At 43.1% G+C, this 14,982-nt stretch overlaps 1 protein-coding gene across 6 annotated transcripts in view; it reads right to left on the bottom strand.

Moving 5' to 3' along the window:
* The window catches only part of LOC133350367 (adhesion G protein-coupled receptor B1-like), a 196,710-nt gene that overhangs the window by 37,531 nt on the left and 144,197 nt on the right, over window positions 1–14,982 (bottom strand). For 5 of the 6 annotated variants that reach the window (XM_061564674.1, XM_061564679.1, XM_061564675.1 and 2 more), the window contains exons 18-24: window positions 13,666–13,777; window positions 11,414–11,517; window positions 10,565–10,667; window positions 9,000–9,150; window positions 6,019–6,088; window positions 5,248–5,314; window positions 2,159–2,244 (exon numbers count right to left, since the gene is read on the bottom strand). In XM_061564674.1, coding sequence (XP_061420658.1) covers window positions 2,159–2,244; window positions 5,248–5,314; window positions 6,019–6,088; window positions 9,000–9,150; window positions 10,565–10,667; window positions 11,414–11,517; window positions 13,666–13,777 — 693 coding nt within the window. The remainder of the gene's footprint in view (window positions 1–2,158; window positions 2,245–5,247; window positions 5,315–6,018; window positions 6,089–8,999; window positions 9,151–10,564; window positions 10,668–11,413; window positions 11,518–13,665; window positions 13,778–14,982) is intronic. The other variant, XM_061564677.1, reaches the window with a different exon arrangement.

The following is a 14,982-nucleotide window of genomic DNA, read 5'->3' as shown; positions in this document are numbered from 1 at the left end:
CATTTACATTTTAATTCCATGTATACTCAAATGACAACTAATACGCGCAATTAACGCTTAACAACCCATCCATAATAAAACTAAACATTTGGTCGTGTGATAATACTTAACAAATTTCACTACTGTACAGTATAATCTGAGAAATGTACCGTCACCATAAAGCGTTTGTAGGAAGGTTGAAGTTCACTGGAATTTTTGACAGGCAAGAATAACTTAGAAAAAATAATGCAATACAAACTGAGAGAACACGGCACCCAAGTGCAGGGGTTCACCGGAGCCTCACTCGTGCACAAATGCACATGAATGTCATTTCAATGTGTTTCGTGATTGTCATTATTTTCGGTCAGTCTGCCAAAAATCACGAGTGCTGGCATGCACTTCTCAAATTCGTACACATGAATTGGCATCCGTGTCCGGGTGGCAGGAATTGATTCGTGCTGAGATCTGATACCGGTATTGTGTTGAACTCTATTCCAGTACACGGTACAGTTTGACAACAGCCCTCGGCTACCTCAAAAATATGCCTGGGTTTCTTCTACACTGGAAGAGTGGCAACCCTAATGCAGACCGTGGCAGTGGCTGTTCATTTGACCCACACAAGTACGACTTTATCCATTGATGAATAACAGGGGAATTGAATACATTACGTAAATCATATTTTCCGCACCTTCGATTAACACAGCTGGCTACGTACAGTGTGAAAGAAGTTCAACATCCCATACATACACGTGTTGTTTGGCATGAAGTTTAGCATTGTCTTCGTGCAACAGCTGATGGCAATAAATGTTGGTTTTAACTGCCATTTTCACAAAAATTTCAGGGCCAGCTTAAGAAGAAATGGCTCCCCGTGTCAACCTCACATTCAACGCCACCTCCCCCCAGGTACTGAGTTAAGGGGATGAAACAAGACGTGGATTGTGCCCACCCCCCTCCCCCCATGATAGCGCCGCTGTGTACGGGCTCACAACACCGCTCACCCCTAGGGCCGGGCCCCTGCCTAAACTGTGCAAGCCTAGCAACATTCTCGAATGATAAGAGTTACAGAAGCTGTTAAAGGGCGCCAGACGAATTGTTCACGGGAAACAAAATGGATTGGCACTACGATCATGCCAAATTAATGATTTTTTTGTATCTTTGTGCCCTACCGAGCCGCAATTTTGTTCGAGTCAAACGTAACGCGCTCGCCCGCGATACTTTGAGACAGGCTATGATATGTTTTGAGCAAAACAAAACAAATATAGCAATTTTACGTGAATTTTCTGTCCAGTTTTTTTTTCAAAAATCTGAAATGATTTGGCGACGTATACATATCAGGCTTTCTTTTTTTGATTCATGGACATGTTTAATTCAACTTTAAATGTCTCAGAATTGGTCTTGTGTGTGGGAGCATTATGTCCTTGCTACACCTTCATATATAGAGGAAACACTTTCTATCCATCATGTTCTATAATCCTCTGGGGGGCTAGAAGATCTGCCATTCCTGTTATCAGCGTATTCCCAAGGACTAACGGTATGTTACAGATGAAGGATATCAGAACGCATTACTATAAAACTCCTCTTATCTGATTTGAGACTCAAGAGGTTGGGGGGATGGGGGGGGGGTATGGGGGATCATATTTCACGTGTGCATCTGCCTGAATCACCTCATTTATCGACACACAAATAATAGGATGCTGCCACTTAACGACCACTCCTCTTATCTGCATGTTGTCTCAGATAATAGGGTGACCTTGCCGTCACTTCCGGGTCACTCTTGATTTTTCAAACATGTGGGTAAATCGTGGCATGAATACCAGAATTTTGCACCTTAGGGGCACGGGTAATATGAAGTACAAATTATGTAGTAGCACTGTGACATTTGGTGAAACGTACACACATACACTTGATAAGATGATTTTGTAAAAGCAATTAAGCATCACGTTTTAGAAACCCGAGAACAATGCAAGACAAATGAAAAACAGAGATGGTACGCGTGACCAAAAAACGATGTAAAATCTCGGATACGCTAATACGGCTATAGGCGAGCGACGAATAGAATCATAACGCACGCAATAAAGCGAAACCCATTAAACGAACGGATTAATTGGAAATACAAGCAGACCACGAGCGCTGTAGGTAAAGAGATGTGCGGTGGTTGCCGTGACGACGCTCTACCCACCCTGCTCTGTGCTTGAGTGCTTTGTCTGCAATGCCGTCTTTGGCCACCAGCTTGTTGAAAACCACAATTCCCAAGATCATGTTCACCTGGAAAATGACAGGAACAGCAAGATATTGTTTTAAACATATATACACACGTGTGCATCATATGCCCTCGGCCACATTCATACATATACAGACACAATACAACTACGTAGGGACGTACAGTATAAGCCTTTACAGACATAATCATATAGCAATTCCCCACCCAATATGCAAGGGTTTCCACCTCTGAGGTGTATACAACGGTAGATATAATGGGAAAAATATCTCACAATCGCACGCTCACTGCATCGCGCATTTTCAGATGTGCTTACGGCTGCCTGGAACGCTCTTCCTTCCGATATTGGGAAGCCACTGGAGCTATGACATTTTAAATTATCTAGATTGAAAACTAATTTCTTTAGAACTGCTTTTTGTGTTGAGTTTGTTGTCCTTTCCCCGCACATCCTACACATGGTGCAAAATAAGTTCAACATATACAATAATGGGTTAGAAGAGAATTACATGTAAATGTATTTAATCTCTCGTGGTGTTTTGTAATTTAAATGACAAAAACCGGGGCAGACATAGAGATTTCCCATGGCAGCAGCTGCCTCAAAACGAGGACAATCCTGGGACAACCAGGACAGCTGGCAACACGACAAGACAAAGACCCCCCATGTACAGCCTGAACAGACTGTTGGGGCAAGTGCTGTTTGCGAGTAGCACCTATAAAGGCCAAAGTGGTACACTAAGGAATTGAGTTTCCAGAACCACGCCTGGCTACCTTTGTCTCCCCAGTGGTGATTTTTACACACTGCACCAGGCACTCATTCATGGCTGAGTCGACCTAGGGGAGGCCGAAAACTGGATCAGATATATTCGTCACCAATGGTGTCCATGAGTGGGAATTGAACTTGGGTTGCCGTGTTCGTTGTGCAGTGCACTAACCGCTGCGCTACCACGTAGGTGAAGTCCAGACAACCCTACATCTATACACACACATGCCAGTGCATACATTGTGGACGTGGATACCCATGTATTACGTGTTCCCGAGGCCATCCCCTCACTCTGTGTACAACAGCTCAGTATCTACACACAGCAGAGACATTGATTGGCCTGGTGGATCTCAGAACCCATGGGTCGAATTCAAATCTGGATCAAAATCCATCCCATTCCCAGAAAAACTCGAACACAGGACATTCCAGGAAAGGTAATGAGAGTGACACTTGGATTCATATAGCATGCAGCTAATTAATGTATTAGCGGTACACCGGTGGAGCGCGATATAAAAAAGAAATTTTTTCGCAATAATAATTTATTTTCCCACGATTCGCAATCGGGTCAGAAAAGCTTGCGAGGTGGCGGTGCATCAAAATCAGTTCTCATGATGTTCAACAGTCGAAAGACGAATGTTTATGAGCAGCTGAACACGAAGCTTCACAGTCTGTTGCCGTATGATAGCACCCAGCCTGATGACGATTTGGCTGCTCCGTGTTCCAAAGGCAGATTTGACTTCTCGTGCCTGAGACTTGGTCGGACAGTTCCTCGATTCATTTCCGGAATAATTTCTTGGCGGACGGTGGCATCGAAAGATTATGACTCGTGTTGTCACCACCACCACACGTTCGAATGGGTAAGCAGCTGCTCAATCAGTGGCGGCTCGTCAATAGAGGGCGCAGGGGCGCCGCCCCCATCAATATTCTAGAAATATACGTATACAAAATTTATATAAAAATACATAAATAAAATATTTTTTTCATACGATGTGCCGGCTGGTAGTAAGAAAAGCATCAGCATTTAATAAAAACTGGCTTTAATCGGTCAACTATTTTCTATGTTTTTCAATGTGTTTCATGCGGGGCGCCGGACAAATGGATGTCTATGTGAGACTTTACATTTTCGGACAGCATGTGACCTGAAGCTGGTCTCTAATTGGTTTCTTAAAGATTCTCCTCGGGGCGCAAGTCGTTGCGTCCCTGGCCAATCAGAATTGGATACATGTTATTTTATCCAATCTGATTGGTTCTCGTCACCTGTCATTCAAATTTACGCTGTAGGCCACTACTGCGAGTGCGAAGGCGACACCACTTTGACACTTGCTAGGCTGATCAAATTTTTTGTGTAAACAATGGCAGCAGTTCATCCAAATTCTGTAATTTATTTACAAAAAAACCCTTTCACAAGGCTTTCGCTGGAAGAAATAAAAAAAGATAAAGGATCTCGGACCGGACCAACCCGATTTACAATCCAGCAGCAGGCCAGTGACAGAGGACGAAGCTACACACGAAGCTTCACCCGCGCTTGTTATGAGAAACGGAGGTGGCTTGCTGGCTGGATGTGATGTTAGCAATTCTCTTTTTTGTTTTCCCTGTCTTTTATTTCAAAGTGTCGGCACTGAAGTTTTGTGGACAACGACGGGGGTAAGAGACCTCAAACATCTCTCTGACAAATGCAAACGTCATGAAAGTAGCCGCAGCCATATTGATAATAGCATGAAACTAACGTTTTTATGTTCAAGTAGGAAACATGCTTTTTGGTACTTTGGTCTGAAATGTATATAAAAGAGAAACATTTATGTTCAAGTAGGAAACATGCTTTTTGGTACTTTGGTCTGAAATGTATATAAAAGAGAAACATTTATGTTCAAGTAGGAAACATGCTTTTTGGTACTTCTTTTGGTCTGAAATGTAAATAAAGATCATCAAAATTTATATTAAAGTAGTCAAAATGGTTTTTGGTACTGCTTTATATTTATTTGCCCCCCTCAATAAAATAAAAAAAATGCGCCCCCCCAAAAATAAATATCACCAGCCGCCACTGTGCTCAATCTAAGTGCAACTTCTGATGCAGCTCACTGAAAGGCAACAGTGACAACGTCAGACTATTTTACGGGGACCGGTGTGTTATTCTGCACCCGTGTACCGCCAATACGTCCATAGCCAGTACGTTGCTACTCTGCATGTCGACCAGCATTGTGTAGCTCTGCGTTCATTTAGAACGAAGGCTTAATGGTGCAGCTCGCTGGCAAGGCTGGCTGGGGTAGTTGGCAAGACCACTGCTACTCACCAGCACCACCACTGCTGCAGGCCCCACGAAGGAATAGAGGAGCCCACCCTCCAGCGACAACCAGCAACTGGTGTAACGCACACGACCGCACGCACACACACACACAAGGACAAATATCCCCCATACAGCCTTAACAAACTGTTGGGGAAAGTGCTAACCGCTACACTACCGCTCCACACATACACACATGCACACACGCGCACACACACGCACACACACACACACACGTACGCACACACGCACACACATGCACGCACGCATGCACACACACGCACACACATGCACGCCCATGGACTAGAGCGTTACATGAATACTGACTGCATCTGAATTGTTACACGATGCCCTAAACATGTTCAGTACAGAAGAAAAATATCAACCAATACATACAAATGTAAGTATAAAAATATGCAATATTCTATTTTCTTTGATTACTGTATATACTGAGATGTGTTTATTGTTAGGGATATGCACGTCTTAACACTCCGTATATTTGTTAAATACATAGAAGAAAACAATGTAGTCGTCAGGATGAGGCTGACGACTTATGACATTCAGATAACCACATATCCATTGCACGCAAAGCATGAAGCTGAATAAAACACAAAACTCTGAAACATTCATGAGTCCTGTGATCCTAGACAATTGTCTAATTATCTGTTCTTAATGCAGTAATTTTCAACAGTGGACCTCACGTCATTAAATGAAAATGAGGAGAGACGCTGCACACATGCGTAAAGAGTTACGAACAGAAACCACAAGAGTGAAACTTACTAGTGAATCGTTCCATATCCGTTGGACTTTGTAAAACCCACAGATGAGGCCACCACCAGAGCAGGCAGCCCTGAAACAGGGAAACAATAATAATGATGCCTTAGAACAATACGTCTGTAGATTTTCAGAAAAAATTAACAATCATAACAAGATGAGAAAATCAATATGCAAAATGTTTATTGGTGATACAATTATTTGGTGATGTTGCGTTGGTAGTGGTGCAAAGCACAACGAACAACAATTCTTAAAACGTTTGTCAATAACAGTGGCCTTTAAAAGACATAGAAATATTTCAGGCCGCAGGTAATGGCTTTTCTTCATATTCACATGCGAAGTATAAAAGCTGTTCTTCAGGAAACATTTTAAAAATGTGATTCTCATCTGGCCCACGGTGTAAAGTGCAGTGTCCAACTCCTATTACTCACTCTACCTCTCTGGCCTCACAATTTATTTCCTATGAAGAATGTCCATCGCCCAAAACGTCACCTATTACATATTTTCCGTTTAAGGCAACAGGTGTCATTGAGGAACGTGTTGAATGTTTTTTTTTTAATCGCTGATATAGATTAATATTGATAAGTAAAATTATTCATTACCTACATTGTAGTTCTTCAGAATTCTCGACTGTTTCATGCAAAAGCTGTTCTTCGGCTCTTTCACCTCTTCCCAGTTCATTCCGTCATCATTGGGCACCATTTCGTGACGAATACCTCCTAACGCTGTCGCCATCCCTCACAGTCTGGCGACGCTAAAATCCCTTCCACTCCCGCACATCTCGTCGCGTTCTCGTCCCAATGGTCACCCTCTCAAGCGCGTTCTCGTCTCTGGCTGTCATTCCACCACTGGCCATATCCATCGGCCATCATTCCTTCTGTCCAGGCACACTTACTTTCCTGAACAATCAATATGTAGCTGCTCCAACGTTTTGGAACCAATGTGTCTCTTCGCTGGAGATTACCACACTGCCATGTCTGTACTCTTTTATATAGACACAATTGAGGTCCAAACAATACAAATGCAAACGTACATAATTGTTTTGTAAGATCGATTGATTATAAGTATTTAATATATTTTACATCGTGTTTACTTATTGATTTGCTGCTGTGTCTGTCTGCTGGCAAAGCCACCCTTGAAAACAACCTGTATACAGTAGCTCAATGGGTAATTTCCTCGGATAATAAACGTCTGATTATAATTTGTGTTTGTTCCTTCTTCTGCGTGTTTCTCCTTTTGTTTCTCAGTGGAATTCTGATCACGCACCTCACATTTTTCACTTGTGCATGTTTCATCCCAAGTTACGTTGAATTTGTCAGTGTCAATGTGTTATAACACGTCACAGTTGGAAATAATAACTGATTGAAAACAAATTCAGGAACATTCATAATCAATTTAATTTAATCAAAGTTCTCAATTTTCTTCCCATTCATCTCTTAATTGTATCCTTTTGGTCCCGATCAACCTTCAATAATTTCCTCTGTGTTTGCAATCTTCCGTTTTCCAGCTGTGGCTGTCCAACAATCGTTTGCGTAAAAAAAAAAATCATACACATTGATAAATTTCCCAACTTATATTCAAATAATGAAAGAAAAAAACTAAAATTGTTGCTTAAAGGTTTCAATGACTTTGGATAGTTAGGAGTTGAAACTCACTTGGTAAGGCCAGCACAAATTAATAATCAGAGAAGGGTGAAATACACGTATAGATCATCAATGAAGAAGATCAGCTCGGAGCATCAAGCATAAGGTTGAAAGGCAATGCGAGCAATGGAACATTGCAACTTTACCTCTCCAGAGGTAAAATGAAGAATCTGTTTTTAAATCATCACATGGAGGGATATGATGCGACTGTAGGTTACCAAGTGTACTGTGTGAAATGTTCACCTGAAGACATATCAGGGCTGGTATGTGTGAGCAATAGAGAAGGCACATATTACCCTCCCTAATGGTAGGGATATTTCATAGGTTTTAAAAAACAATGGAATAGGCAATAGGAAGATGTAGTGATATTGATTTTGGCAGGATATATTCGCAAAAGAGAGATGAGATGGGCTGTGAATGGTGAGGAGTTAATGAGAGGATGAAGGTCATTAGGGAGGGGCAGTAGAAGTTGATGGATGAGTTTGAGAGACACAGGGCAGAATGAGAGAGCACAGAGACTCGGGGAGTTGGTAAGAGGCACGCGGAGTAATCGCAAAATGAGTAACTATGAGGAGAAATCATTGTAAAATATCACAAAATAAATAACCATGTACGTACTACAGGGTGGCGTTTTTTTAATTGGGGCCACAGCACGTGTACCCACCCTGTTTACTGTGAGCGATGGGGGGCTATGAATTGAGAGTAAAAGAGAAAGTATATTCTGAATAGGGAAAGTAAACATGCAGAAAGGGGGAGGGCTATGCAATGAATGTGTACAAGAAAACAACGTAAACAGTGAAAGTGACATCTTGGATGTGGAGGTGCGGCTCATCGCCCCGTTTGCAAAGCTGAGCCAGCGGTGGAAATTGAACATTCCTCGTGTACGCACAGGGAAACCGCTGTTGGATGTCCATGATATGGTACCCATTTTGTTGACCCTGGAGGGATGATGGGCTGAATCAGCCTCCAAGCAGGATGTGAGCTGCGAGTCGCTTCCCCTACCGCTGAGCCGCTGTACCACCGGTGACACCACTGTAGTCTGCGCTCCTTTAAAGGAGGAGTAGCAACATGATGGCAACTCTCTCCTGAAGCCATCGCATGGCCAGCAGGCCTCGACATCGGCGTTTAGCTCCTGAACGTATTGCCATCGCGCGCAAGACTAGCAACCGTACGACATGGCGGTGAGTGATACATCGTCAATTCAATTAATGCCCGAACCCGATCATTGAACCGTTTGATGCTCCATCAAATAAAAAAGAATACGTTCAGCCAACGAAGGCATGTGGCTATGGAAGGCAGGTGTGAATAAACGCTGGCTCAGAGTGGAGGTGCTGCGTGCCGTACCCCAGCCCAGGCATAGGAATCTCTTGCGTACGATTCTCTTCATGGACACCCCGCGCACTGCCATGAAGGACTGCCAGGCCTCCGTGAGCACCCAGCAGAAGGAGGCGAGGAAGAAGAAATGCAGGAACACTGCCACGACGGTGCACGTCACCTGCCAGGTGCAGACATTTCGTGGACGTAAAACGACCTTTATTTGTAAAAAAGTATCTTATAATCTGATGGAATTGCAATGGTTAAAGCATCTTTTAACATACATCCATTAAATTAGGCATCAAAAGCATTGGCCGTGATGACGCCATGGCCGATGCTGAATCTGATGAGGACACCATGGCCAATGCTGATTCTAATCGTTCCTTTTCAAAGTAAATATAAAGTCTTCTTTTGACAGGACTCACTGAATACCGTAACGCCTCACAAAGGGAAGCCTCAATTCGGGGTTAGCCAGACGGCCACCGAAATAAATTAATAAATAATTACACATGTCCATCTTGTGCAGTAAATTGTTGGAAAGAGATGGCATGTGAAGTTAAAACTTGTAACAATATATAATGCTAGGTTGTACGATTGAGAAATACATTAAATCTGTGCTATTACTCTCCACACAGGTGACTCTTTATTATTCGCAGGCAGATTATCCAGATTGCAGAACCAAACTCTTACACTTTTTTTTATCTTACCATGAATGCCCCACTGAGCTACATAGCTTTTTTTCATAAGCGATATGGCCACAAATTATAGTTCAACAAAGTGGCTTATCGCGTGGAAATGATAGCAGCCAAATACTACAAACGCACGTTGATTCAAATTGTAGAGGGAAAAAACTGGACTCGGAAAAAACCCACGCGACCACGGAGAGAACAGCAGGCATTAAGCTCAGGATCGAACCCACCACCTCCTGTATACCAGGCGAGGTAGTTAACATCTCGCCACCGTGGCACCATCAAGAACTGTGCTCATTCACCTGCTGCTCACTGGTCGAGGGTCAATGATAAAGGACTGAACACGTGTCCACAAATAAGCCAATAACTTTAAGAAACTATAAAAACAGACAAAACATTATACATCATCATGACCATTCTACTGGGATAAACACAAACATGTATTATACTTTAGTTTTACGTATGTTTTGCATTATCCATGCTTTTGTTTTATGCACGCCATCCTTCCTCCATTACCCCAGATTATCAATAGTTTACAGTGTAATGATTATTATTTAGTCGTTGATTTATGCATATCAACATATCGCTAAACAGCGGAATACATAAATCCGTGTAATGTTTTAACATTTGGCGCCTCTTAATCCCCAAATTAAAAATGACAACTTAATTCAAGTATCAGTCAAAATGCATTAACCTAGCAGCTTATTGCCATTAAAGTTAATTCTCGAATCAATATTTAATTCTCCCGATGTGTTCCAGGCCATGAATTGCATTTCGTCATCATGGTAATATCTTCCGTTATTTTTTCAAAATAGGAAATACAATTTCTATATTTTAAAATTTACAACAAGATGGTTGATTGAAACATATTATTTTCATTATTCAAAAGCATTGGATAGTACGCACCTTGTTGTAGGTTTGCGTCTCTCCAATCAGAATCAATATATTGGAGGATATTATTGAAATGCAGAAGTTGAAGAGCAGCAGGCTGCGGTCGGATTTGACAGACCTGGACTCACACAAATAAATTAATATCATTGTAATATTATTAATCAGTCATCCCATCCACTTTGGACACAACCATTAAAACCAACCCAAAAGATACGCAAACATGTGATTCATTAGTGAGTGAAAGAGTGCTGCGTTGAGCATCCTATAATAGTCCATAATATATATGTATATTTCTATATAAACTAAGATATTTTTAATTTTACCAGGTAATGCCCACTGAGCTATATTGCTCTTTTTCAGAAGCGACCTGGCCACGAATGATAGCTCAATGAAGTGGCTTATCATGTGGAAATTTACAGCAGCCAAATACTGTAACAGCATGTTTCTAAATTTGGAGAAAAAAATCAGAGGACACTGAGAAAAACATACGACTATGGGGAGAACATGTAAACTCCAAATATACAGCAGGCATCAGGGTCGGGGTCGAACTCACGACCTCCTGCAAGGTACCGCAGCGCTATACATTTGTGCAGCACTGAATGGGTTCATATGAATTACCAACCGCACCGTGTGCTAGCATCGTGGGGGGGCGGGGCGTGAATTCTTAATGTTCTCAGGGCACAGCGCAATCTTCCCACCTCTGAATAACTGGCATATAGCAAACTGTCTTTCGTCTATGGGAGGTGGAATAATTGAATCTACGATAAACAACAAAATGTACAATTTTGTGCTACAGTTAATAGCAAAGATCAAGCGTAGAATGTCAGTTAACGCGAGCAAAGTAGTGGATTTAAAAGAAGGTACCTCCAGAAGGTAAAGTGAACGATCATGAGCAGAATGAGTGCCAGGGAGGAAAAGCTGCATCCGACGATGAGGGTCAGTGACAGCGACCTGCTGCGATTAATCTTCTGGGAAGGAAATAAAATAAAACAAGAAGGAGGGGGACAAAACGTGAGGTGGGGTGAATTCGTTAAATGGTTGATCCTTGCTTTCAATCCCTGATTTTCTCCAGTAAAAGCATTAATAAAAAACAAACAAAGCAATAAACAGGCACTCGTAATTACTCGAGAGTGCATTAGGTGAAACAATCGGACATGTTTTGTGAAATGCATATTATTCATCTTAAAAGAAAGGCCAGCGATAAATAATGGCAGCCAATATTCAGGAAACGTATGAGCCAACTTACATTTTTCCATAAATCAATGAGCTGCTGGGAGTGAGATTAAATGAAATTGCACTGGACCAAAGGCAACTCTGACATCAAGGAAAGGTCTTCGTTTAGCCATGAAAGATTGCTCGTGATAAATGCGTCGTGAAAGTTGACGATGAGATTTCACGGGCCCCAAATGCCAATGTGCAAACAAGCATTGAATGAACATGTTTCATTTGTGCATGTTTTTACTGGGACTTTGTTATGTAAATTATCACAGTAACACTGGTGCCAACCGGCGCATTGGGATCCACGGATGAAATCCGCCTGACAAATGTTAATTATTATTAACTGACATTTTAACGGTGCCATAAATGTGTTGTGCATTAGAACCACGCGGAGACGAGAAATACTATATAAGGGCTGTTTCCGTTAAACACTGTTCCACTCAACACTCTAGGCTCAACGAGGAGAGAGAAACCCTCTCTCAGCTGATCCTTACCGAATACTCGGAACCCGACTCTCGGCTATCCTCTTGGCTCTCCCACTCGTCTGCCCGGACGGGGGTTCAGCCAACACCGCCCGGCAACGAGGAGGGAAAGACACCTTGCAGCCAATCCTTGCCCTGACTCCCCACAACGACGCCGCCTTCGTAACGGGGTCCCCCTTAAGTACCCCTTCGGCGGCTCCTCCCCCGAGCTCGGACCCGCCTTTGTTCCCAAAGGTACCGCTTACACCACCCGTGACATGACGTCATCTTTGACTGGCAACCCGCTTCGCACCTCCTTCTGTTCGCCCCCTCACGGTTACTCAAAATACTCCTCTACAAATGCGTGAAATCGTGATGTGACTTTGTTGGGAATATGGGAGGAAGAGGCAGAGCTGGTGCAATAACGATTGACCTCGTAAACAGGGTGGGAAAGGCGCAGCTCTGTAACTGCTTGTTCATGACACTGCTGAAGGAAGTGCCTCCACTAGTGGAAGTACTCACGCTTTACCCCACCGTATATGACCTGACAATTGTCCAACTGTGGAGCACCCAATTACACTGTTGTGTATACAGAGGAGGGATTTCAGAAATGTGCAGAGATGTCTCCACTGCCGTGCTAGGAGACGATACCATTCACCTCTGGATTTAAATACAGATTCTGCTAGAGATTCTGATTCTAAAGTCCCATGTGCTTTAGGTTCCCGCCAAGTTTTCCCAGTAAGGTGCGATGTCGCTGCTGTAATTCCAATTGAGTAATTTGCAGGATATTTTCAGCATTGAGATGTTTTGCCAATACTACTTATATGATATATATTTGTTGTAGCTACGGCAGCAAAACAGACAACCCAGAGTAAACCCATTGCAGGACAGGGGGAGAACATACAAACTCCACGCAGACAGATGCCGGAATTGGAAATCAATACTTGGCCCTCACCACTGCGCTAACTTGCCATATCTTTATAACCAGGGTGGCTAGGAGATGTTAACTACCGTGCCCGGTGAACAGGAGGTCGTGGGTTCGATCCTGATCCTGACGCCTGTATATTTGAAGTTATAATGTTTTCCTCGTGGTCGCGTGGAGTTTTCTCCGGGTCCTCTGGTTTTTCCCTCTCCATTTAGAATAATCGTTTAGAGTATTTGGCTGCTATAAATTTCTATATGATAAGCCACTTCGTTGAGCTATCATTTGTGGTGAGGTCGCTTCTGAAAAAGAGCTATATAGCTCAATGGGCCTTACGTGGCAAAATAATAATTGTTTAACATATTTTATCAATACAAAAAGTCACAAACGTTATGTTGATTTGATCAATAAAGCAACATCAAACCGCTGCAATGCCTCATCATGCTGAAAAAAACTCCGTGCAAATCTTTACCCAGTAACGTTAAAGCGAGAATACGATGCAACGGTGAGCTTACCGTTTTAAAGCCAGGCTGCGCCAAAATAGTGAAGCTTGAGAAATGCTCGCAACGGCACTTGGTTCTGAAAGCATCGCTGAACATGGTCTTACACCCAGCACCACTCCATCCACTTGAGAGCAACAGGGACAGGAAAACAAAGACAAACACAATATCTGTCATGTGTGTCAGAGTGTAGAACCAAGCGTAAAAAAAAAACCTCACAAACTCACATTACATGGCAATTATATCACTGCGTGTAAGTTAGAGTGACAGCTACCGAACGTTAGATGACGTAAAAGTGACGAGACTAAATAAAACTATTAAACTATGTTTATTTTACCAGGTAAGGCCCACTGAGCTATGTAGCTGCTTTTTTCAGAAGTGACCTGGCCACAAATGATAGCTCAAGGAAGTGGCTTATCATGTGGAAATTTATAGCAGCCAAATACTCTCAACGCATGTTTATAAATGTGGAGAGAAAAACCGCAGGACTCAGAGAAAAATCCATGCGACCAAAGGGAGACAGACACGCAAATTTCAAATATACAGCAGGCATCAGGGTCGGGATCGAACCCACGACCTCCTGTATACCAGGCGAGGTAGTTCACATCTCAACATGGTGGCACCCCACTTCGGCTGCCAAGCCACCCCCTACGGCACTGCCCATCTCCATTGGTGGCCCCTTGGCCAGAGGTGGAAACTCTACATTCTGATGGCAGAGGCCAGTTCATGAGTCTGGACACCACCACTGACTCGAGTGGGACTGATTTCAAAATCTCCATCCACAAGGAGGATGAGTTCGCCGATGACTCAAGATTTAAAGCGCAATATTTGTCCGCCAAGCATGCTTGCGCCGTGAGACTTGACTGCATCCGTGCTTGTAATCACTTTCAATAGTTTTCTCCAAATAAAAAAAAAGCGTTTGTCAGTAACAAACCGTGCACGGTATTTGGTGTGCAGTTTCACACCTCCCTCCATGGCAATGAGGTCAGCGCTCAGCAGCGGAGGCTAAAAACCGCACGGCGCTTGCCGTTGTGGAGACAAAAGCGATGATGCGCTTTGGGGAGGGCGACACGAGATCCCTCCACTGCCTAGTATACGTTGACTAAATGCGGGAACTCATGTAAATTTCGTGTAGTTTACGGGATTCTTGGCAAGCAAATAATGCTTGCGTGTGGTTAGGGGAAATTTAAAAAAACAAACGCGCCATTGCCAGGATTGCTGGCGATCACCGCCACGCTTTACCGCAGCCGCCAGCGGCTGTCGGCAGCGTCCACCATCTTGCACGTTGCAGGACTGGCAATTGAGAGAGGGGGATCATGAGAGGGGCATGAG

This window comes from Lethenteron reissneri, chromosome 33 (genome assembly GCF_015708825.2).
Source record: "Lethenteron reissneri isolate LAM-NWPU_2019-01 chromosome 33, ASM1570882v1, whole genome shotgun sequence".
Lineage (NCBI taxonomy): Eukaryota > Metazoa > Chordata > Hyperoartia > Petromyzontiformes > Petromyzontidae > Lethenteron > Lethenteron reissneri.
Note: the sequence above shows the minus strand (reverse complement) of the source record. Positions and strands in the feature narration are given on the sequence as shown.